This window comes from Crocodylus porosus, unplaced genomic scaffold (assembly GCF_001723895.1).
Source record: "Crocodylus porosus isolate Cpor-Errol unplaced genomic scaffold, CroPor_comp1, whole genome shotgun sequence".
Classification (NCBI taxonomy): Eukaryota; Metazoa; Chordata; order Crocodylia; family Crocodylidae; genus Crocodylus; species Crocodylus porosus.
In genome coordinates, this window is record NW_017728932.1 from 16,988,795 (window position 1) to 17,011,784 (window position 22,990).

Consider the following 22,990-nt stretch of genomic DNA (forward strand, 5'->3'; position numbering starts at 1 on the left):
GCGGCGAGCAGCAGCAGAGCCGGGCGTCCGCCGCGCCGCGTCCCACGCGCTTCACCTGCTTCTCCTGGCGGCTTCGCCTGCTGCCCGCGCCCACCGCGCGGGAGGGCACTAACCCTTTGCACCTTGTTTCCCTCCTCCTGGGCGGCCTCCGTAGGGCCAGGCGGACGATGCCCCCGCAGCCGTGGTTGGGCCGGCCTCCGCCGCCTCTCTGCCTCAGGTTTGGCCTCGTTAACGCTGCCCGTGGGCGTCGGGGCAGGGCGTGCATGTGTGTGCGTGTGTGTGTGCGTGTGCACATGTAGGCGTGTGCGGCCTCGTGTTTGAGTGGCCCTCTCGCGCTCCCCAGCGTGGTCCAGCTTGCACATGCGTGTGGGTTTTATTGCATGAGGTGTGGCATGTCGTCCCTGCCATGCTCTGCTCCTCTCCTCATCGTGTGTGTATGTATGGCGGGGGGTTGCGGGCATGCGGTTGTCGCCACATCCCTGGTTGTGCTTTCTTGCCCCCTCTTCGGTGCACAGTCCGGTCTGGGAAGGGTTCGACCATCCCCAGGCGTGAGTGGGGCTGACTTGGACACGTGGGGCACGCTGGTGCCCGCTCCATATGCTGGCCTGGTGCAGACGCCCTGCGTGCAGGGGTCTCCTGCCTGCTGCCCTGGAGGGCGGCTCAGCTGTGTCCCGTGGCCATGCTGTGTCCAGCCCTGTGGGTGGGGGCAGTCGGACGTGGCAGCAGGACCAGGACTATGGGGCAGGGACGAGGGAGGGGGTCCCAGGCTGCACAGGGTGTTCGGGGTGCAGGGCGTCTCCCTTCCCCGGAGCGCAGGCTTCCTCCTCCAGCCCCGGGCACTGCTCGCTCTCCCGGGCATGGGGGCTGATGGGGGCAGGGCTGGGCTGGTCCTGACCCCTGTCTTCCCACCAGCAGGCCAAGACGGAGGAGCAGATCGCGGCCGAGGAGGCCTGGTACGAGACGGACAAGGTGTGGCTGGTCCACAAGGATGGCTTTTCTCTGGGTGAGCGCGGGGCGTGCGGCGCGGCGCGGCGGGGAGGGAAGGGACGTCCTGCATGCGTGGTCCCTGCCTGCCGAGCCGGCGGCCGCTAGGTGTCAGCACGTCCCCGCGTGCGGCCGGCCGGAGACCGCCACCGTGCCCCGTGTCCCCCGCAGCCAGCCAGCTGCGAGCCGAGGACGCCAGCCTGCTGCCCGAGGGCAAGGTGAAGGTGCGGCTGGACCACGACGGCACCGTGCTGGAAGTGGACGAGGATGACGTGGAGAAGGTGGGAGCCGGGGGGCCCCGATCCTGTAGCCCGTCTGCGTCCCCAGGGCTGGGATTTCCCAGCCTGATGGTGCCCACCCTGCCCCACAGGCAAACCCGCCGGGCTGCGACCGCGTGGAGGACCTGGCGAGCCTGGTGTATCTCAACGAGTCCAGCGTGCTGCACACGCTGCACCAGCGCTACGGCGCCAACCTGCTGCACACCTACGCGGGGCCTGCCATGCTCATCATCAACCCGCTCAGCTCCCCGGCCATGTACTCGGAGAAGGTAGCGTCCGCCCGGCCGTGCTCGCGCCCGGAGCCCCAGGGTCCCTGGCAGGGGGCAAGAGGCTGGGTTCGACGCAGAGCCCGAGGCTTGATGGCATTTGTCACCTTTCCCTCTGCCCGCCCGCCCGCCCAGGGGTTGGGGGCTGCCTCCGTGGCAGGGGGCTCGGGCTAGACGCCTTTGCTCCTGGCAGTCTCTGGAGCCTGCTTGGGGTTCGCTGGCCCCGTGGGGCCGAGGTCTTCCCCCCGTGACCCCTAGGTGTGCATGGGGGTGTCTGAGCTGGTGAGGGGCCGGCGGGGGTCGGGTGGCTGCTTGGCCCCCACCCCACGCGAATGCCGCGCCCCGCGCAGGTGATGCACATGTTCAAGGGCTGCCGGCGGGAGGACATGGCCCCGCACGTCTACGCCGTGGCCCAGGCCGCCTACCGCAGCATGCTGATGAGCCGCCAGGACCAGTCCGTCGTGCTGCTGGGGGCCAGCGGCAGCGGCAAGACCACCAGCTGCCAGCACCTGGTGCAGTACCTGGCCACCATCGCCGGCAGCTCCGGCAAGGTCTTCTCAGGTGGGTGCGCGCTGACCGGGCTCGGCTCCTCGCGCCGTTTGGGCGGCACTGGCTGCTCCTCGCCGGGTGGGAGGCAGGGGCTCCTGGCACAGCCTGGTGGGGGGTGCTGCACGGGCACGGCACGGCACGGCACGGCACACGCTGAGCGGCTGCCTGCGGTCACGCTGCAGCGGAGAAGTGGCAGGCGCTGTACACCGTCCTGGAGGCCTTCGGCAACGGCAGCACCAGCATGAACGGCAACGCCACGCGCTTCTCCCAGATCCTCTCGCTGGACTTTGACCAGGCCGGGCAGGTGGCCTCTGCCTCCATCCAGGTGAGAGGTGCCGCAGGGCTGCCGCGTCCGCGTTGGCACGCGCTGCGTGCGCCGCCACGGGGCTGAGCCCTGCCAGGCACGGGAGTGACCGCCTGCCCGTGCTGGGGCCTGGCTGCCGGCTCGGACGGAGCCCCAGAGTCCCCGCGTGACCCGGAGCCTCGCAGAGGCAGGGCTGGGGTCCCGCTGGCCCTCCACGGGCCGACGCGCCTGCCTCCAGCAGCGAGGTCGGCTCTCCGTGGCATTTCCGCCGGCAGACGCCCTCCGGCCGACTGCGCTCGTTTGCGAGCGCTCGGCCGCGCTCTCCCCGGTGTTTGCATCTGCAGAGGGGAGGTGCAGGCGGTTATTGATTTTCTTTCCACGCTGAATTAGCTCGTGATAACGAGGTGTCTGTCTCCTTCGCGCCGCCCGGCATGGCAGGATAAGCCGGCGCGGCGTGGTCGCCAGCCGGGCACGCAGCCCCGGGGCAGGGAGGAAGCGTGGGGGGTTGGGCGCCAGCTGCGGGGCGCGGGGCAGGCAGTGTCCGCCCGCTCCATGCGCCCGCTGCTCCGCTCTGCCCCCAGACAATGCTGCTGGAGAAGCTGCGGGTGGCCCGGCGGCCGGCCAACGAGGCCACCTTCCACGTCTTCTACTACCTGCTGGCCTGCGCTGACAGCACCCTCAGGTAAGGCCGGACGGGTGCCCCCTGCTCCTGCGCCTCAGCCTGCAGCCCAGGGGGTTTCCGAGAGCCGTGCGCAGCCCCCCGAGGGTCCCTGAGGCCCTGTGGTCCTGGCCTGGCTGGTCCAGCCAGCATACAGCGAGGGGTCTGCAGGGCTCCCAAGCCCAGCACCTCCGTGCTGCAGCTGGGCACCAAGGTGGGCTGCTGAGGTCCGTCTGCATGCCCAGCTCGGGGGCAGCCACCCTGCCGCGGTGCTGAGGCCCTGCTTTGCCCCCGCAGGACCGAGCTGCACTTTGGCCACCTGCCCGAAAACAACGTGTTCGGGATTGCGCCGCTGCACAAGGTGAGCCCGCTCCCTCGCCTGGGGCTGCAGCCCATCCCTCTTGCTGCAGGAGGTCCTGGGGCACGCCCAGGTCGGGGCCGTGCTCGGAGGGGGCTGGGGCAGGAGCAGACCCCGGGTGACCGTGCCTGGCCCTTCCTGCAGCCGGAGGAGAAGCAGAAGGCAGCGCAGCAGTTCAGCAAGCTGCAGGCTGCCATGAAGGTCATGGGCATCTCCGCCGAGGAGCAGAAGGCCTTCTGGCTCGTCCTGGGCGCCATCTACCACCTGGGCGCTGCCGGAGCCACCAAAGGTAACGCGCGGCGTGGGGGCCCTGCCTGCGTCCGGCAGAGGAGCTGGTCGGACGATGAACCCCAGTGAGCGTCATCCCGTGCGCTGGAGCCAGGCTTCTGGCAGCCCCAAGCGCTCCCAGGCCCAGCCAGCGCCTGCCCCCGCTCTCCAAGTGCGGTCCGGCCACTGCTGAGCTGCTTGAGCAGGACACGGCCGAGCCCCCGGCGCCGTGGGGCTGGGCCCGGGGCAGGAGCGACGTGGCGTGGGTGCTGTGCTGCCTCCTGGGGTGAAGCAGGCTGGCTCCCGCAGGGAGCCCGTCCCCGTCGAGACAGGGAGCAGAGGCCCCCAGGCTGGCTGCGGGGACCCCGCAGGGCCCCTGGCTAACGATCCCTCCCGTTCCCCCCTGCAGAGCCCCGCGTAGCCAGAGCTGGTGGCTCCCGGGGGTCGGGGCCGGGCAGTGCCCTGCGGGCTCCAGCGCCCTTCCTGGCTCTGCCAAACCCTTCCCCCTCCCAACTGGGGGCAGCTGACCCAGGCAGGGGCCCGGCTGGACGCCTGGTACGGCCTCCCCGCGGCCGGGCCCTGCTTGGCCCTGCACAGTCGCCTTGCAGGTGGCCCTGCTCCGGGGGCCGTCTGGGCAGCGCTCACCGAGCAGCGGTGCTGGGAGCTGGTGGGAGATCCCAGCCGCGGGGCGCGGGGGTCTGGGCCGTGGCGGGCACCGGGCTCTGTGGGTTGTGGGGCCACTAGGGGGCAGCACGGCACTGGCACAGCGTGGGGGTTTGCTTTGCCCCGTGGCCCAGGGAGAGGCGAAGCTGCCACGAGCCCCCGCGCGGCTGCTCGGTGCTCTCGGGGCCTGGCGTGGGCGGCCGCTGCGCCGTGCGGGCGCGTTGGGGAGCAGATCTGTGGTTCTGGGGCCGCGGGCTCCCGGTGCCCAGGGAGATGCCGGGGCGTCCTGCCTGGCTGCGGAGACAGGCCCCTGCCGCTGGGGCTCGGTGAATTGGAGACGGGCTCCTGGCGCCGCGTGGCCTCGTGCTGCTGCTCCCACCCCCTTGGTGGGTCCCGGCGGCGCGCCCGCCCCATGGCAGTGCCCGCTGGCCAGGGCAGTGCCGGTGCAGGGAGGCGCGCAGCTTGCGGGCCCCTGGAGGGGAAAGGCCGGGCCCTGGCGGCTGTGTGGCGTGGCCGTGGCCGTGTGCGTGCCGCGTGGCACCGTCCCGTGTGTTCTAACCCCCTGTTTTTGTTTGCATGGTGCATGCCGTCCCCTTGCAATGCAGACGCCGACGAAGGTAAAGCTCCTCCCTCGCCCTGGCTCCCCGGTGTCCCGTCCCATCTCGTCCTGTCCCGTCCGTGGCCCCTTGTCTGCGTCCCCCATTAACAGCCCCCGCTTTGTCCTGGTGCGATGCCGTGGAGGTGACGTGCAGCTGCGGGTGGGCTGGGAGGGCTGGTTTGGCCAAAGATCTGCTGGGAGAGCTGTGCCCGGTGCTGCCAGCACCACCCTGCGGGGCTGGTTTCCCCGGCTGGGGCCGGCCACCCCGTCCTGTGGCCTGCCTGTTCTCTGCCCCCATGGATACCCGCCTGCCTGCCCGCCGGCCTGCATGGCTCTCGCTCCCCGGGCCCACGCCAGAGCGCCCTGGACACCCGGCTCAACCCCGCGCTCCGCTCCTGCCCTGCCCTGCTGCCCCCAGCAGAAGTCTCCTTTCACTAGTCTCCTAAATACGCTTCCATTACGTGCCCCCGGAGCTGAGCATGACGAGTGAGGGGGTCAGAGCCTGTCCCCCAGCGAGACCCCTCTGCCCCTGCGCGCCTGGGGATGCGCCGGGAGCATCCCCCGCTGCTGCATCGGTCTGGGCAGGTCCTGGCCGGGCTGGGGGCCGCCTCGGCGCCATGGGCTGCCCGGCATGGAGCAGCCTGGCCCGTGGTGCTGACTCTGCCTCCCCTCCAGCCGGCAGGAAACAATTTGCTCGGCACGAATGGGCCCAGAAAGCCGCCTACCTGCTGGGCTGCAGCCTGGAGGAGCTCTCCTCGGCCATCTTCAAGCACCAGCCCAAGAGCACCCTGCAGCGCTCCACCTCCTTCCGCCAGGGCCCCGAGGAGCCCGGGCTGGGCGACGGCACAGGTATGGGGGCGCCTGACGGCTGGGAAGGAGCGGGGGTGATGTTCTGGGAGCCCTGGGTGCCCTGCTCGCCCAGCTCCCTGTCTGGGGGGCGCAGCTACTGAGGCACACCTCGTATGGTGAGGCTAAGGGATGTGACCAAGGCCCCCAGGGGTCTGTAGCAGAGCAGAGAGCCAGCCCCTACGCTCTCCTGTCTCCGGATTCCCGGTGACACCCGCAGGGGTCCCGGTGCAGGGAAGAGGGGCACGGGGAAGCCGGCTACAAGGCTCCTGGGGGCAAGCGGGAGCCAGCTCACGGAGAATCATCTCCCCGCCCAGGCCCCAAGCTGACGGCGCTGGAGTGCCTAGAGGGCATGGCCTCGGGCTTGTACTCGGAGCTCTTCACGCTGCTCATCTCGCTGCTGAACAGGTGCGTGTGCCCCGGCCCCGGGCGCAGCCCGGCCCGCAGCAAAGTGCCCCGGCTGCTCCGCGAGCGGGGCCTGGCCCCGGGGGAGGGCTGCCCCGCCCGCCCGGCCCCAGCCCTGTCTCCCCCGCGCAGGGCGCTCAAGTCGAGCCAGCACTCGCTGTGCTCCATGATGGTGGTGGACACGCCGGGCTTCCAGAACCCCGAGCTGGCCGGCCAGGGCCGCGGCGCCACCTTCGAGGAGCTGTGCCACAACTACGCCCAGGAGCGGCTGCAGGCGCTCTTCCACGAGCGCACCTTCGTCCAGGAGCTGGAGCGGTACAAGGAGGTAGCGCTCCCGGCTCCCTGCCTGCCGCCGCGGAGGCATCCCCCGGCCCGGGCGGGTCGCGTCACCGACAGCGTCGCCCTCTCCTCTCCTTCTCCGCCCCCCGTAGCCGCCAGCTGCTGTCTAACCCCGTAGCGCAGGCCTCGTCCTAATCCGCCTCTCTGGATCGGGCGCTTCTGGAAGCAGGGGTTTCCCCGGGAGCGGCCCAGTCTCCGCAGCCTCCGTGACATTGTCCCCACATAAGGGGGATGGCTCTAAAATCAGGCCAGGCCCCCCTCACCCCCTCTGTGTGGGGTGGCCCCGGGCAGGGGCTGTTGCTGTGGCCCCGGCACCCCCTGGGCCACCCAAAGCCCTCTGCCTCCCGGGGGTCACAGGCTCAGAGGCAGGCCCCCGGCGAGGGGAGCACCCTGGGGTCGCAGAGCGGGGCGTGCAGCAGGATGCCGGTGCTTTCCCCTGCGCCGTGGGGAGACTGGAGCCGCCTGGGGAGACCCCCGCGGATGAGCGTTGTAGACCCTCAGATAGACTAACGTACCGGCTGGCCCTGGCCGGGCCCCATAACTGTGATCTCTAGCCACAGGCACTAATCTCCGTCTGTCCGTCCTCTCTAGGAAAACATAGAGCTTGCATTAGATGACATAGAGCCCGCTCCCTCGGGCTCTGTGGCCACTGTAGACCAGCCCTCTCACCAAGCACTGGTAAGCACAAGCCGGGTCCGCGCGGCGAGGCGTCTCGTCTCCCCTCCCTCCCGGCGCCGCATGCTCCCCGCACCCTGCAGCTCGGACCCCTGCTTCACCCGCCCGGGAACCGTGCCGCTCTCCGAACCGCGCCGCGGCAGGGCCGGGGACCTGGCGCGTCCTGCGCAGGCAGGCAGGGAAGGGGCCGGCGTTTCCGGCTCCTGCACGCGCCCCGCTGCAAAGCCACTGCTGCCTCCGGCTCCCGGCGGGACCTCTGTTGCACGCCCAGCCTGGTGCATGCACACCCAGCCGGGCACGCGCAGCGCTGGGCCTGCAGCTTCCGGGTGGCTCTGCCTGTGCTGAGCCGGCTCAGCGGGGAGGCGCCGTCTGCCCGTCCCTTCTAGCTGAAGGGCACCGAGGTTTGTAGCCGCAGGTCGTGCTCAGCGTGAGCGGGCGCATCTCCGGTGCGGGGCGCGCAGACCCTGGGCTCCGGGTGGGAGGGAGCGGTGCCCGTGAGGGGCCCCTCCTGTGGGCCTGACTCGAGACCTCGGACCCCGGCTGTGCCGGAGCTCGGGGTGCCCTGCAGGCTTGGGCGCCCCCGGGCTGCCTCGGCCGTCGAGCGCTTGGGGGCCACGGCTCCATGCCAGGCCACGGGGAAGTGGGGGTCTGGTGCAAGGGGCCGTCCCCCTGGGCTTTGGAGGGCTGCTGGGCTGGGGAGTGCGGCAGCCCAGGCCCCTTGGGGGGAGTCTGGCTGGGTAAGTCCCCTGCCCCGATGCCAGCAGGTGCCTCCCCACAGCCTCCATGCATCCTGTCCCCGCACCCTGCGTTCCTGTCCGGGGGTCCAGGCGCTCAGCACCCAGGTTTCCCTGCACCGCTGCTGCCTGTGTCGCCCAGAGCAGCGCCAGCCCCAACTCCCCCTGCGGCACCGCGGGTTGCACGCTCCCCTCCCTGCACGCCTGGGGTCCCGGCGGGGTGCATGCCCGCCCATCCGTGCCCAGGTGCGGGGTGACGCGGCGCGTCGGCCTTCCTGCAGGTGCGCTCCCTGCCCCGCACGGACGAGGCTCGGGGGCTGCTGTGGCTGCTGGAGGAGGAGGCGCTGCAGCCCGGGGGCAACGAGGACACCTTGCTGGACCGGCTCTTCACCTACTACGGGCCCCAGGCCGGAGACAAGAAAGGTGAGGGGGGAGGGGCAGGACCGCGGTGCCCGGCGTTGGGGGGAGCCGGGCTGGCCCTCTCCCGCAGTGCCTGGGCCAGGCGCTGACCGAGGCGCCTCTGCAGGGCCCGACGCCCTGCTGCGCAGCGAGAGGCCGCGGCACTTCTTCCTGGGCCACAGCTCGGGGACCAGCTGGGTGGAGTACGACGCCGCGGGCTGGCTGGGCTACGTCAAGCAGAACCCGGGCGCGCACAACGCCGCCGCGCTGCTGCAGGACTCGCAGAAGTGAGTCGGGGCGCGCGCCCGGGGGAGAGCTGGGCTCCGGGGCGGGCGCGCGGGCTTCCCCCGGTGACCCCCCGCGCCTCTCGGCAGGAAGGTCATCAGCAGCCTGTTTGCGGGCCGGGCCGGCACGGCCCTGGTGCTGTCGGGCTCCGTGGCGGGCCTGGAGGGCGGGTCACAGCTGGCGCTGCGCCGGGCCACCAGCATGCGCAAGACCTTCACCACCGGCATGGCGGCCGTCAAGAAGAAATCTCTGTGCATCCAGATCAAGCTGCAGGTGGTGAGTGGCCCAGCGCTGCCCCGGGGGCCGGGGCCCCCCTATCCTGCCTGGCTCTGCAGCAGGTGCATGCGCACGGGGGCGAGAGGTCTCCAGGCCCGTGTCTCTCTGGGCTTCCTAGCGGGGCCGACGTCCTCCTGCCCCAGACCCTCGGTAGCAAGTCCAGGGGCCTGCAGTGAAACGCAGGGACTGCTGCGCGGTCCGCTGGGCGGCCGGAGCCTGGGAGCGGGGGCCCAGCACCGGGCTGCTCCAGGAGGCGTGCCCGGCTCGTGTGCACCGAGTCGCCCCGGCTGCCCCGGGGCGGGCCAGGTCTGTGCCGTGCTGACCCACGCGTGCTCTCCCCTCCCGCAGGACGCCCTGATCGACACCATCAAGAAGTCCAAGGTGCACTTTGTGCACTGCCTGCTGCCCAGGGCGGAGGGCTGGGCCGGGGCCCCGCGCGGGCTGGCGGGCCGGCGCGTCAGCAGCAGCGAGCTGGACCTGCACGGCGAGCACTGCGAGGCGGGGCTCATGCAGCTGGACGTGCCGCTGCTGCGGGCGCAGGTCCGCGGCTCCCGCCTGCTCGACGCCCTGCGCATGTACCGGCAAGGTGGGGGCGTCTGCACACCCGGCGGGCGGTCTCTGCGGCGGGTGGTCCCCGATGGACTGCGGCCAGGGGCAGACCCGACTCCCAGCCATGCCGCACGAAGCATTTGTCGCTATAGACTCTCTGCCACGGCACCGGTTCATTATCTCCCCGGCCACCGGTGACAGCCGTGACCTGAGATTGATGCCGCACCCCGGCATGATCGATGGCTCGCGGCGGCCAGCCCGGCCAGGGTCAGCATCCCGGTCGATAGCGCCAGTGATTAATTAAGACGTGAGCAAGTGGCACTGTGCTTTAATTGCAATCCAGATGCGATCCGTAGCGCCCTCCATCCGCTCCCGTCGCGGCCTGGCCTGGGAATCGATTCCAGGCGCCAGCTGCAGCGCTGCCCCCCCCTCCCCTCCGCTCCCTGCGGGCACTTGCCAGAAAGGGCTCAGCTCAGCCCGGGGGGCAGCGGGGCTGGGGCCGCTATTACCCCCCCCGGCTGGTGGCAGGGTCCCTGCACCAGCCCCCCCGCTCCGGCGTAACCCCCTGCACCCCGCAGGCTACCCCGACCACATGGTGTTCTCTGAGTTTCGGCGCCGCTTTGATGTCCTGGCCCCGCACCTCACCAAGAAGCACGGGCGCAACTACATCGTCACGGACGAGAAGCGGGTACGTGCGGGTGCTCTGCGCGCCCTCCCCCGTGGCAGGCAGCGTGGCTCGGGCCCCAGGGTGCTGGAGGCTCTGGGGTCCTGTGTGCCGGGGACCCCGGGGCTCAGCTCCACAGCCCTGTGGGCGTGGCGGGGAGGGGGCAGCCGGAAAGGTGGGGCGACCCCGCTTCCAGCCCCTCTTGCGCGGGGCTGGCTCCGACGTGCGCCGGCGGCCGTGGGGCTCTGCTGGGAGCTGCCTGAGCGGCACAGGCAGGGACGGTCTCCCTGAGCGGCTCTGGTCTCCTCCCCTCGACGGCTGCCCCTGCAAGATAGCAGCGTGGGGCAGGCCGGGCGGGGCGAGCAGCGCCAGGCATGGTCAGCCCGGGGGGCTGCGGCTGGCTGCGTGCGTTGTGGTCGTGCCGCCCCCGATCCCCTGCTTGCTTCCCCGCAGGCGGTGGAAGAGCTCCTGGAGTCACTGGACTTGGAGAAGAGCAGTTATTACATGGGCCTGAGCCGGGTAAGCCGCCTGGCCTCCCCCTTTGCACGCCTGCGCCCCCACAGAGCTGGGGATGGGGCCGGGCTGTGCCAATGCTCCTGCTGGCACCAGCCCCGCAGGGTCCTGGCTGGAGGGCCTTGCAGGGTGGGGGGAAAGGCACCATCGGTCCTGGCCCCCGGACACGGCCGCCCCGCTGCGATTGGGCTGCCGTCCCTGCGTAGGACTGGGCCTGTGCCGTGGTGATCTGGACCGGTCCCGTCGCCTGCAGCCCCTGCCTGCGGGCACTGCCCCGGCCGGGCGCTCACTGCTCGCCTGCACGCGCAGGTGTTTTTCCGGGCAGGGACCCTGGCCCGGCTGGAGGAGCAGCGCGACGAGCAGACGAGCAAGAACATCACCCTGTTCCAGGCGGCCTGCCGCGGCTTCCTGGCTCGCCAGCACTTCAAGAAGAGAAAGGTACCGAGCGCCCCCCGCACCCCTCCTCCCCCCGCACCGTTTCCATCCCGCCGGCAGCTGCATGACTTAGCCTAAAATGGGCAACTCGGCTTCCCCGGCTCCCCCACCCCCGCCAGGCCCGCCGGGCCGGCCTCCCTGCCTCCCAGCCGGGCACTCGCTCTCCCCTGCCCTTGGAGGTAAGGCCTGGGGGGGTCCCGGCAGCCCCACGTTGCTCAGGGGGGTGCAGCCGCGCCCCCCCCGGCATGGCCGGGGGCCCGTGCCGCTGTTCCCTGGAGACCCGGGAGCTGTGTCAGCGCCTGACGGAGCTCGTGGAGCAGCCAGGGCCGGGCTCGTGTTTCAGCAAGATTAGCTTTTATGGCCGAGGCAGCCCGGCATAATCGACCAGCAGATAAAAGAGGCCAAATTACAGCTAATGGGGTGGCAGTGGGCGGAGCTGGGGTGCCATGGGTCCCGCTGTCCCCGGGCCCCGATCCTGCGGGCGGCCTGAATCTCGTGCTGGCCGCGCTCCAGTCCTGGAGACCCCCCGCCCCCCGTGGGTGGTGGGGGGCTGCTCCCAGCCCCGGCAGGGCAGCCCTGACCCCGCGCGCCCCGGCAGATCCAGGACCTGGCGATCCGCTGCGTGCAGAAGAACATCAAGAAGAACAAGGGCGTGAAGGGCTGGCCCTGGTGGAAGCTCTTCACCACCGTGCGGCCCCTCATCGAGGTGCAGCTCACCGAGGACCAGATCCGGGGCAAGGACGTGCGTAGGCTCCCGCGCCGCGCTCGGGCTGGGGGCGCCGGGTGCTGTGGGGGGCAGCGAAGCCGGTGCCTCCCCCCGCTTCGCCCCCTGTGAAGTCTGCGTGGCGGGGGTCTGACCAGGCCCCCCCTTGTGTGGGCCGGGGCAGGCATCCTGTGGGGGCGAGCGCCTGCGGGGCCGGCTCCGTGTGCAGGGGCAGGTCTGGAGTCAGGTGTGTGTGCGCATGTGCGGGAGTGTGTGTTGCAGGGGGTCCCCTGGTGCGTGCGTGTGCAGGGCTGCGTTGCAGGGGGTTTCCTGCTCTCTGCGTGTGTCCGTGTGTGCGCATGCAGGGGTGTTGCAGGGGGTTCCCTGCTTTGCGTGTGCGTGTCGCAGGGGGTGCCACGCTGCGTGTGTGCGTGTGGCGGAGGCGGGCGGGGGGCCTCTCTCGCGCTCAGCCGGCTTCCAGCACACGCAGCAAATAGCTGGCTAATTTGCAAATCAGCATGTCATTAGCATAGGAGAGGCGGCGGCTGCCGGGGCCCAATTACACGGCGTGGAGAATGGAGCGGGAGCTCCGCGCCAGGGGCCTGCGTGGCGGCTTTGCACGGCTGTCGCAGGCACTCTGCTCCCTGGCTGGCTGCGCCCCCAGCCCCAGCCCCCGCGGGCTGTGCGTGCCCCCGTTCTCCCGCCCGTGCCCGTGCCCGTGCCCTTGTTAGGGGCTGCGGCGTGCTGGGGTATCTGGGATGCTCCCCACATCCTGCTCCGGAAGGAGGCAGGGTCCTGTGGTGCCCGCCTTGGCCTGTGCCCCGGTGCCCGCTCGCTGCGTAGCGGGAGGAGGGAGAGCGGTGGCCGGGCTGGGGTCTGTGCCTGGGCCCGACTGGCCCCGAGCCTCGGCCTCCGTAGAGGAGCCAGCAAGCAGCGTGGAGGGTGCCGGCTGCGCCGTGCCCGGGCGGCCGCGGGCCGCGTCCGGCTGCAGGACGGCGCTTGGAGCGCAGCCGGGAAACCCACCGTGAGCTCCTGGCACCGGCTGCGCTGCGTCACCCTGGCTGTGCTGCCAGGGCGCGGCGGGCGCCCCTGCCCAGCCCCTCACCCCTGTCCCATGCAGGAGGAGATCCAGCAGCTCAAGGGCAAGCTCGAGAAGGTGGAGAAGGAGCGCAACGAGCTGCGGCTGACCAACGACCGGCTGGAGGGCAGGGTACGGGCCCGGGCGGGGAGCCTGGGGGGGACCTGCTGGCGGGGGTACCAGGGCTAGCCTGGCCCCCTCCCCAGCCCTGGGCTCCGTAGCTCCCTCCCGCGGCCCCGGGGGGAAGAGCCCCGTCCTGGCGCCCGCCTCAGCCCGGCTCTGCTCCCGTCGCAGATCACAGAGCTCACGTCGGAGCTGACGGACGAGCGCAACACAGGCGAGTCGGCCTCCCAGCTGCTGGACGCGGAGACGGCCGAGCGGCTGCGGGCGGAGAAGGACATGAAGGACCTGCAGGTGAGGGCCGGAGCTGCCTCCTGCACCCCTGCCCGGGTGCCCGCCACCCCTCTGCCAGCACAGGCTGCCCGGGGCCGGGCAGGCTGCAGGCATGAGCCGTGCACATGCCCCCCTCCTGGCTGCTGAGACCCCAGCCGCTCGTCTGCCTCCGCTGGGTCCCCCTGCCCGGCTCTTGTGCCCATGTGCCTTTCCCCTCGCCCCGGGGCAGCCCGGAGGCCAGGCCTCTCGGGTCTTCCTGGGGTGCTGTTGGGAGCTGGGCTGGCCCCCGTCCCTCCGCGCTGAGCTGGGCCTCTGCCCCGCTCAGGCCAAGTACGACGCGCTCAAGAAGCAGATGGAGGCCATGGAGATGGAGGTGATGGAGGCGCGGCTCATTCGCGCGGCCGAGCTCAACGGCGAGCTAGAGGACGACGACTCGGGTGAGGGTCTCACCCCCTGCCCTGTTCTCCCCCCGCCCTGCTCAGCAAGGGCCTTCGTGCCGTGGGCGAGTGGCAAGCCGGCTCAGCGTCTCTGTTCCCCGCCCACCCGCTGTGGCTGTGGCTGCGTGGCATGGTTGTGGAGCCGCACAGGCAGCCGCAGCTTGAGACCCCCGTCCTACCCGCCCCCCTGCCCGTGCCGGGCTCGAGGTGCCTGACGCGGTGCTGCCCACCGCGCAGGCGGCGAGTGGCGCCTGAAGTACGAGCGTGCAGTGCGGGAGATCGACTTCACCAAGAAGCGGATGCAGCAGGAGTTCGAGGACAAGCTGGAGGTGGAGCAGCAGAGCAAGCGCCAGCTGGACCGGCGGGTGAGCCCTCCCGAGCCCAGGGGTCCTGCCCATAGCCCCCGGCGCAGGCTCCGGGCTCCCGCGGCCCTAACCCTGCCACGTCTGGCCCCGGCCCGCAGCTGGCCGACCTGCAGGCCGACAGCGACGAGAGCCAGCGCGCCTTGCAGCAGCTGAAGAAAAAATGCCAGCGCCTGACGGCCGAGCTGCAGGACACCAAGCTGCACCTGGAAGGGCAGCAGGGCCGCAGCCACGAGCTGGAGAAGAAGCAGCGCAGGTGGGCGCACGTGGGCGGGAGGGCAGAGCCCACGCGGGGCAGGGGATGGTGCGGGGGCCGCACGCCCTCCTGGCTCAGCTGCCTGTGCGCAGGTCCCTTTGCACAACGATCCCAAGCTCACGGGGCCGGGCAGCGCACCCACACGCGCTGCCCTGCCAGCCCCGGCCCTCGGGGCGGGAGCCGCGCCTGCTGTCTCGGCCCGCCTGCCGCGGCGCGTGGGCGCCGAGGAAGGGAGGAGGGCCGCTCCCGGGTGCCGGCTCGGGGATGGCGGCTGACAGCCAGGGCCCCGCGCCTCCTGCCCGCAGGTTCGACAGCGAGCTCGCGCAGGCGCACGAGGAGGCCCAGCGGGAGAAGCTGCAGCGGGAGAAGCTGAGCCGGGAGAAGGACGCGCTCATCGCCGAGGTCTTCGGCCTCCGGCAGCAGCTGGAGGTGAGCGCCCGAGCAGCGCCCGGCCCCGGTGCCCAGCCCACGGGGGCAGCCGGCTCAGCGGGCTCCCGCTCTGCTCTCTCGCCAGGATAAGGACGCCGACATCGCCAGCCTCAGCCAAAAGGCAGAGGCCCTGGAGGCCGAGTTGCAGGACATCTCCTCCCAGGAGTCTAAGGACGAGGCCTCCCTGGCCAAGGTGAGGAAGCAGCTGCGGGACCTGGAGGCCAAGGTCAAGGACCAGGAGGAGGAGCTGGATGAGCAGGCGGGCACCATCCAGATGCTGGAGCAGGTACCGGGGACACGACGGGCTGGGGAGGGTGCCCGGCGCAGCGGCGCAGGGGTCTGGCCTGGGAGCGCAGCCCTTCTCCAACAAGGGATCGGGGCCGCCCCGAGCCGGCAGCCTCATCTCCTTTGCGTTGCCGGGCTGGTTTCGGGGCGGGGTGGTTTCACGCACACTGTCATTAGCTGGGCTGGGCTGGGCCGCGCCGCCCGCCCGTGGAGCCGAGGCAGCTCTCGCCACCTCCCGGCCGGGTGAGGTTTGCCCTGGCGTGCAGCTCGGGGGCCTGGCTCTCGCCCGGGGGGCCTGGGCTCACCGTGCTGCGTGAAACTGCCCAGGCACACCTGGCCCGTGTTCCCCAGGCTGAACCGAGACCCCCACATTCATGACACTTGTGGCTTGAACCAGCGTTTAGGCGGGTGCGGGCCCCAGGGCTGGGCTGGACGCCTGGGCGGGGGAGGGCCGGGTGCGAGAATGCCCTGGGACCGGGCAGCCGCCGGGCACGGGCGTCTGCGGGCGGACGGCTGTGACCGCGTCCTGCCCGCATGCAGGCCAAGCTGAGGCTGGAGATGGAGATGGAGCGCCTGCGCCAGACGCACGCCAAGGAGGTAGAGAGCCGCGACGACGAGGTGGAGGAGATCCGCCAGTCTTGCCACAAGAAGGTAGGGCCCGGCCCAGACCCTTGCCTTGCCTCCCGAGGGCACCGTGGACCCAGGAGGGGCCCTGCCACCTCCCCGCGTGCTAGCACAGCTCTGCTGCCCGGGGCTGGGTCCCTCCAGCTTGCGCCCGGCCCCTGGGCTTGCCCCACACTGCCTGCCTGGCCCCAGCATCCATCCACGGAGCTGCCTGTGCCTGTGCTTTGGGGGTGCTCACACCTTCCCCTTCCTGCCCCATCCGCTGCCACCCTCCCCTGCCGTGGGCACCCGTGCAGACTGCCAGCCAGGAGCCCTGGTGCCACGCGAGCCGGGACACAGCCCTCGCCGGCTTGGCAAGTTGGGCCAGCTGCTCCACTCGTCCCCCACCGGGCCCCGTAATTACCCCTCAGGGCATCGATGGCGCCCATGGGATCCTGGCAGGTCTGGGATGAGGGTGAGCCCTGGAGCAGGCCTCTCATGAGGCCCCTGCTGATGCCCCTCAGCCCCAGTCCCAGCTCCGGCTCTCGCAGCCACGTGGGCTTGTTTTGGGGTTCGGCAGCTACTTGGGGGCGGCCCGCTCCCATCCTGGGGCCTTGAGCGCTGAGTCCCCGCTGTGGCCTGCCCTCCCCGCAGCTGAAGCAGATGGAGGTGCAGCTGGAGGAGGAGTACGAGGAGAAGCAGAAGGTGCTGCGGGACAAGCGAGAGCTGGAAAGCAAGCTGTCGGCCGTCAGCGACCAGGTGCCGCCACGCCGGGGAGTGCGGGGTCCCTGCACCATGCGGCGTGGGCTGGGGGCCGTCCCCGGTTCCCTCCCAGAGGCGCGGCGCCTGCGGGGCCGGCACAGCCTGGCCTGTCCTAGGCTGACCCTGGAAGGGCGAAGGGTGCAGCGCAGGGAGCACGGTCCTGTCCTGTCCTGTGCTGCGGCTGGCGGGGTCTTTGGGGCAAGGCTCCTGCCCTGGGGGGGCAGTGATATCTAGCCCAGGGGTGCTGGGTGTACGCTTAGGTGTTACCCACTAGTTGCGGAGGGTGCCAGGCCATTGCCCTCCAGGTCTGGGCGCTTGACCCCGTGCGTGCCTGACACCGCCCCCCCCCATGCCCAGGTGAACCAGCGGGATTTCGAGACGGAGAAGCGGCTGCGCAAGGACCTCAAGAGGACCAAGGCGCTGCTGGCTGATGCGCAGATCATGCTGGACCACCTCAAGAACAACGCGCCCAGCAAGCGGGAAATCGCCCAGCTCAAGAACCAGGTGCCTCCCTGCCCCGGCCCGCGCTGCGCCGCTCTTGCCCTGCCGGGCTCCAGACCCCTCTCGGGGGCTCGGTGGGCAGAGCTGCCCTGCCTTCCCCCGCGGCCCCTACCCTGTGCCCGGCGCAGCCCCGGAGCCGGCTCCCGGGTCCCAGCCAGGAGTCTGCAAGCTGTGCCCCTCTGCCCGGTGGGCCGGGCTGGGGGTGCAGATCCCCGCCCGGCCTGGTGCTGATCCCCCCCTTCCCCCGGCGCTCTCTGCAGCTGGAGGAGTCGGAGTTCACCTGCGCGGCGGCCGTCAAGGCCCGAAAGTCCATGGAGGTGGAGATCGAGGACCTGCACCTGCAGATCGACGACCTGGCCAAGGCCAAAGGCGCGGTGCGTGCTGGGTGCGGGCAGATGGGGACGGTCTGTCCGTGCCTCCTGTAACGGCCTTGTCTGGGGCGCGGCGCACACGTCCTGGTGGGCAGTTGGGGTGCGCTGGGGCCGGGTGCAACACGCCGGCGGGGTGGGAGGCCGCGTTGGTAGCAGACGGGCAGGCACCTGGCTGGGCCCAGCTGTCCACGAGCTGCTCCATCAGTCGTGCTACACGGGGCGGTGCGGGGGAAGGCCCCTAGGTTGGGTTCAAGCCCTGCTCGGCCGTCGGCCCCACTGGCGTGGTGGATGGGGCTTCCCCTGGCTGAGCCCCTTGTCAGCCCGCACGGGTGGGAGGCGTGGGGTGCGGCACTGAGGCCCAGGGCTGGACCCAGCCTCACTGCTGCTCTCCCGGCAGCTGGAGGAGCAGCTGAGCCGGCTGCAGCGGGAGAAGAACGAGGTGCAGAGCCGCCTGGAGGAGGACCAGGAGGACATGAACGAGCTGATGAAGAAGCACAAGGCGGCCGTGGCCCAGGTGACCGAGCCGCTTAGGCCCAGAGCTGGCTCAGCTGATGCCGGCAGCCTGCTGCCGCGAGTCGGCCCAGCGTCCTGGGGGCTGCCGCCCTGTCCTGGGGTGGGGGGGAGCCCTGGGGGTGGCAGTGCCCGTGCCCGTGGCCTCGCCAGAGGCTGGGGGCAGGGGTCTGGATTATGAAACGGCTTCACGCCCTCAGGCCTCCCGGGACTTGGCCCAGATGAATGACCTCCAGGCCCAGCTGGAGGAGGCCGGCAAAGAGAAGCAGGAGCTGCAGGAGAAGGTAGGTGCTTTGGGGCACAGCGTCAGGCCAGCACCAGCGCGGCGTGTGTGGGAACTGCTCTCCCCTGCCTCCGGGGCAGGGGGTGCCCGGGGGTCGCACCCCTCTGCTGATGCACGTGCCCCGCCACCCCCCACGCAGCTGCAAGGCCTGCAGAGCCAGCTGGAGTTCCTGGAGCAATCCATGGTGGACAAGTCCCTGGTCAGCCGGCAGGAGGCCAAGATCCGTGAGCTGGAGACGCGGCTTGAGTTCGAGAGGACGCAGGTCAAGCGCCTCGAGGTAGGAGCGGGAAGAGAGTGGGGAGCAGCGCACGGCTGCCAGCCGGCTCCGGTCACCTTGCCCTAGGAAACGTGTGGCAGAGCCGGGGGGTCCGCTCCTGCCACTCGGCTTCAGCTCGCAGCCGCTGGCCTGGTGCCCGAGGGGCCCTCGGGCCTGGAGCAGACGCGCCCGGCAGCGCAGCAGGGGCGCAGGGCTCCACCGAGCGCTCGGGGCCCCCGCGTCTCCTCCGCAGCCCCGAGCCTGTCCCCGGGCAGCCCGTGCCCGCGCTGCCGGCTCCGCAGGACGGCGATTGGCGCGCTGATCACAGTAATCTGCCATCCAGCCGGCGCCCGGCAAAGTGCTGCTATTTCCCTGCATCGACTTAGTGAAATTATAGACTCTCCCGCACCCGCTAAACGCAGCTGCTTTATATTCTGCCGCCGCGCTTCCCCGCTGTCGGGGGAGCCGAGGAGCTTAGCGCTCCTCTTCATATTTCCTTGCCGTTATTTCCCTCTGCCGGGGCCATAAATATGCAGCGGCTGACTGGGCGGCGGGGAAGGACGGGATCTATTTTTCCCCACATTACATGCTGTAATTACTTCACACAAAGTTAAATCTATTTTTCCAATTCACCCCCGCCCCCACGCTGCCGCTGCCCCCTCCCGCGCCCGCGGGGATGTTTCGCGGCGCGCTGCGGCCCCCCCGGCCAGCCCCCTCATGTAAATTCATGGCGCGGGGTTCGTTTGTTCCATTAGCGCGCGGCGGGAAGTGATGGGGTGTTGCCGGCTCCCGAGCCGGAGCTGGGTAATTGCCGCTCTCCACCGCGATTATCCTGAGCGCGTGCACGTCGGTGCCAGCGCTGTGGGGGCCGGCGTCACCGGCGCCTGCCGCAGCTCGGTGGGGGGAGGCAGGGGTGGCACGGGGATTCGCCCGGTGCACGGGGACCCCGCAGCCTCCCGGGGCTCCCCGCAGCAGGCGATGCCCCCAGCCGGGCCCTCCTGCTGGGCCTGACTGGCCCCCCACGCCGGTGCGAGGGGTCCCTGTGATCCGCGGGGCTGGGGCGTGACCGTGCCCCGCGCCCCACAGAGCTTGGCCACGCGCCTGAAGGAGAACATGGAGAAGCTGACGGAGGAGCGGGACCAGCGCACGGCCGCCGAGAGCCGAGAGAAGGAGCAGAACAAGCGGCTGCAGCGCCAGCTGCGGGACGTCAAGGAGGAGATGGGCGAGCTGGCCAAGAAGGAGACGGAAGCCAGCCGCAAGAAGCACGAGCTGGTGAGCAGCCCGGGCGGGCGCCGGCCTGTGGGGCATGGCGGGCTTGTGCCTGGGGTCGGCCCAGAAGCCCCCAGCCCAGCGCTGGGTTGCTGCTGCCCTGCAGCCCTCACTGGCTCTGGACCCAGTGCACCCCACAGGGCAGGCGAGCAGGCGCTGGGGGTGCTGTGCCCCCCACTGCCCCCTTCCCGGCGTCTCGGGGCTGCCTGTGCGGGGCCCAGTCTCACCCCTTTTGCCTTCCCCCAGGAAATGGACCTGGAAAGCCTGGAAGCTGCCAACCAGAGCCTGCAGTCCGACCTGAAGCTGGCGTTCAAGCGCATTGGGGACCTGCAGGCCGCCATCGAGGACGAGATGGAGAGCGACGACAACGAGGACCTCATCAACAGGTGAGCACGGGCCCCTCCAAACCTGCCCCCGCCCCAAACTGGCAGGAGAGCCGTGGCCCACGGTGCGGCGGTGGAGTAGCACAGCCAGGCAGCTGGGAGCACCTGGCCCAGATGCAGCGTGTGGTGCGAGCGTCCCTTCCCCACGGAGGGGCTGCTAGAAAGCCAGGCCCCCATCCCCTTCCCTGCCTCCAGCTCCTTCCCGTTGCAGTTCATTTTCTGGTTTCTTTATTTCTTTCCCGTTCATTTCTTTCCTTTTTATTTCCTTGTCCTCCCCCCCCGCCACCCCCTCGCAGCCTGCAAGACATGGTGACAAAATACCAGAAACGCAGGAGCAAACCGTGAGCACGGCCTGTCTCCTTGGCTCGGACCTAACCCGCGTGCCTAACCCGCAGCATGCCCGCAGGGCGCCTGCCCGCAGCCCTGCGTGCCCCGCGCATGTGCGTCCTGCCCCTAAACCTCTAATCTGCCCCGTGCCCAGGCACGGCCCCATCACCGCCACCCCACGCGGTTTGCTCACCCACTGCAGCACAGGCAGGGCATGGCCCCGGGGAAGGGGGGCTGCACGCGGGGGTGTCTGGAGCGCCCTCCACCCGCCAGCAGTTGGCTTGCAGAGGTGGGGAGGGCTGGGTGCCCTGGGCAGGGGCAGACTAGCACGCAAGGGGCAGTGTCTGGGATGCATCACCCCAGCGCAGGGCGATGCTATCGCCCCGCGCTTTCCGGCCCCGAAGACGGAGCGAGCCGGGAGCTTTCCCAGCGCCCACGTCGGGGGCCTCCTGCGAAGCGGTTGTGCCAGCACGGCGTCTCCTGAGCGTGAGGGCCCTGCGGGTTGCGAGAGGATCTATAACAGCTAATGATAAATGTAATAGTGTGTAACAGTGATAGAGGGCCACTGGAGCCTTGTTGTCACACACAATTAATATCCCCCGCAGCTCCGGCTCCGTTTGTTTGTTCCCTGGCGATTTGGAACCCGGTTAACTAATGGCACACGCGCCCGGACATAAATTGTGTTTGACGGCAGGTTTAATTCCGACGATTTAAAATCTCGGAGGCCCCCAGAGTTTGTTTATGGGGCTCGTGACTTGCGAGGGCAATCGCCGCCACGCCAGGCAGTGCGGAGGCGGCTGCGCGAGCCAGCGCCGCTCCTCGCTGCGACTGTAACGAGGAGGATTCGTATGCAGGGGCTCGCCGCGCTTCCCCGGCAGCCTCGGGCTGGGCGGATAAAGCGCTCGTTTAAGATTGTGCTATACGGCCGTTCCCAGGCGCGCGCGCCGTCGCAGCCGCCTCCCGGAGCTCCCCGGAGACTCCCCCTGCCCCGGCGGCTGCCGAGTGCCGCGGGGAGTTGGGCCGGTGATGGAGCCCGGCGCCGAGGGAGAAGAATAGCGCTTCGATTTCCCTATAGATACAGTTGTTATTGCCATCGTCCTAATGAAAGCAGTAAACAGTTATGTATTAGCAGAGATTTATACACAAGCGCCTTTAATGCAGGGGAATGGATTTTGCAGCGCGTACGGCACCTTCGTGCTCGAGGCGATCAATATGGTTACGAACGGCGGCTGTAAATTACGGGGCGGAAGCCAGATAGGGCGGCTTTTATGCGTGCATATCAATCAGGCGGCGCTATCGCCGCGGAGGGGCTCGCCCGGTGCCGTAAATCTGCCCGGCGCGCTCGTGCGCCCGCTCGCTGGCGCCGTGCCCGCTCCAGCGGCTAAATGCCCGTTTACGCGGGCCGGCGGCCTCGCGGCGGTGCTGCGCTGGATGGAGGCCCGTGGAACGAGCCCGTGGAGAGCCCTCCCCGCTCGCGGCTCGTGGCAGCGTCACTGTTGCTGGGCTCTGGCTCCTTCTCCCTCCCCTCCCCCATCGTGATTTATTCGGGGCCGCTATGCTGCATGGCAGCGCCAGCGAGCTTACGCTGCGGGGAGGGAAGCCGGCGCCGCGACAGCCGGGGCTGTGCCGGGCTCACGGAGGAGGGGGTGGTGCTGAGCTCCGGCGCCGGGCCACGTCCTGCCTGGCTCCAGCTGGACCGAGCTGCCCGGGGTGCAGGATGCCGGGCTGTGCCCCTGACAGCCCAGGTGCTGCTGTTCATGGCCCCTGGATCTCTGCACACGTTTGCCCCGTGCCAACCCCGCCAGGCCCTGCCCACGTGCAGCTGCCTCCCCGGCTGGGAGCGGAGGATTAGGACCCCTTCCGCCAGCTGCCTCTGGCAGCAAAGGTGGTCGTTGCCCCCTGGGCATGGTGGGGGCAGAGGGCTGCAGCCCAGCTGGCCGCCCGCGCCGCGGGCTGGCAGGGCTGGGCTTGCTGCTGCCGGGCACTGAGCACATCCTTCCTCTCTCCCTGCCCCTTGTCTTCCTCCTCCTTGCAGTGAGGGGGACTCGGACATGGATTCAGAGCTCGAGGACCGCGTGGACGGGGTCAAGTCCTGGCTCTCGAAGAACAAGGGCTCGTCTAAGGCGGTCTCAGACGACGGCAGCTTGAAGAGCTCCAGGTGGGCATGGGGCTGCGGGGGGGGATGACTCCTGCCCTGGTATGGAGGCAGCCCCGAGTGCGGGGGCAGCGGGCACGGGGGAGTTACCGCTCACAGGCATCTGCAAGGGCCGCGCTGTGCCAGGCCGGGGTCTTCACTGCAGGGAGCATCCCTCCATGGTCCGAGGCACGGCACACCTCCCCGCTGCTCCGTGCGTGCTGGGGGCACGGGGGCAAGTGGTAGCCCACGGGCCCGAGCTGCCCGTGCTGACAGCTGGCCCCTGTTCGGAGCCTGGAGGTGTCTGTCCCATTCCCGTGCTCCCGGGCGGCCATGGGGACCCACGTGCGCCAGGTGCAGGATGCCGGGTGCTGATGTGCCCGTGTGCGCTGAACGACATGGCAGACGCCCAAGCCGGCTGCGGCAGAGCCCCCCGGGCCCATCAGCAGGGTGGCGCGGGCGGCGGTGGCTTTCCCAGCCCGGCACGAGCGGGGCGGCGCGGCGCGCATCCTCGCAGGGAACGCCTGCCTGATGAGCGCAGATTGGTTTCATACAAAGCCAATTTCCTGCTCTGGCTTCAAGAGTCCCAGGGGCCCCCTCCCC

The 22,990-nt window shown here is 70.4% G+C and overlaps 1 protein-coding gene across 15 annotated transcripts in view; it reads left to right on the forward strand.

The window, feature by feature from the left end:
- The window catches only part of MYO18A (myosin XVIIIA), a 40,746-nt gene that overhangs the window by 13,726 nt on the left and 4,030 nt on the right, over positions 1-22,990 (forward strand). For 3 of the 15 annotated variants that reach the window (XM_019545798.1, XM_019545802.1, XM_019545807.1), the window contains exons 3-42: positions 155-217; positions 913-1,003; positions 1,156-1,265; positions 1,355-1,531; positions 1,879-2,089; positions 2,260-2,402; positions 2,963-3,063; positions 3,337-3,400; positions 3,542-3,686; positions 4,933-4,944; positions 5,601-5,774; positions 6,089-6,179; positions 6,309-6,501; positions 7,107-7,193; positions 8,206-8,347; positions 8,451-8,610; positions 8,698-8,884; positions 9,233-9,470; positions 10,012-10,121; positions 10,551-10,616; positions 10,920-11,048; positions 11,644-11,787; positions 12,869-12,958; positions 13,121-13,240; positions 13,545-13,656; positions 13,894-14,021; positions 14,120-14,274; positions 14,580-14,703; positions 14,789-14,989; positions 15,529-15,639; positions 16,246-16,350; positions 16,711-16,857; positions 17,115-17,228; positions 17,623-17,739; positions 17,936-18,019; positions 18,158-18,295; positions 19,361-19,546; positions 19,790-19,929; positions 20,223-20,267; positions 22,289-22,411. In XM_019545798.1, coding sequence (XP_019401343.1) covers positions 155-217; positions 913-1,003; positions 1,156-1,265; positions 1,355-1,531; positions 1,879-2,089; positions 2,260-2,402; positions 2,963-3,063; positions 3,337-3,400; positions 3,542-3,686; positions 4,933-4,944; positions 5,601-5,774; positions 6,089-6,179; positions 6,309-6,501; positions 7,107-7,193; positions 8,206-8,347; positions 8,451-8,610; positions 8,698-8,884; positions 9,233-9,470; positions 10,012-10,121; positions 10,551-10,616; positions 10,920-11,048; positions 11,644-11,787; positions 12,869-12,958; positions 13,121-13,240; positions 13,545-13,656; positions 13,894-14,021; positions 14,120-14,274; positions 14,580-14,703; positions 14,789-14,989; positions 15,529-15,639; positions 16,246-16,350; positions 16,711-16,857; positions 17,115-17,228; positions 17,623-17,739; positions 17,936-18,019; positions 18,158-18,295; positions 19,361-19,546; positions 19,790-19,929; positions 20,223-20,267; positions 22,289-22,411 — 5,078 coding nt within the window. Of the gene's footprint in view, positions 1-154; positions 218-912; positions 1,004-1,155; positions 1,266-1,354; positions 1,532-1,878; positions 2,090-2,259; positions 2,403-2,962; positions 3,064-3,336; positions 3,401-3,541; positions 3,699-4,932; positions 4,945-5,600; positions 5,775-6,088; positions 6,180-6,308; positions 6,502-7,106; positions 7,194-8,205; positions 8,348-8,450; positions 8,611-8,697; positions 8,885-9,232; positions 9,471-10,011; positions 10,122-10,550; positions 10,617-10,919; positions 11,049-11,643; positions 11,788-12,868; positions 12,959-13,120; positions 13,241-13,544; positions 13,657-13,893; positions 14,022-14,119; positions 14,275-14,579; positions 14,704-14,788; positions 14,990-15,528; positions 15,640-16,245; positions 16,351-16,710; positions 16,858-17,114; positions 17,229-17,622; positions 17,740-17,935; positions 18,020-18,157; positions 18,296-19,360; positions 19,547-19,789; positions 19,930-20,222; positions 20,268-22,288; positions 22,412-22,990 lie in introns of all 15 variants that reach the window. The other 12 variants (XM_019545805.1, XM_019545806.1, XM_019545811.1 and 9 more) reach the window with 7 other exon arrangements.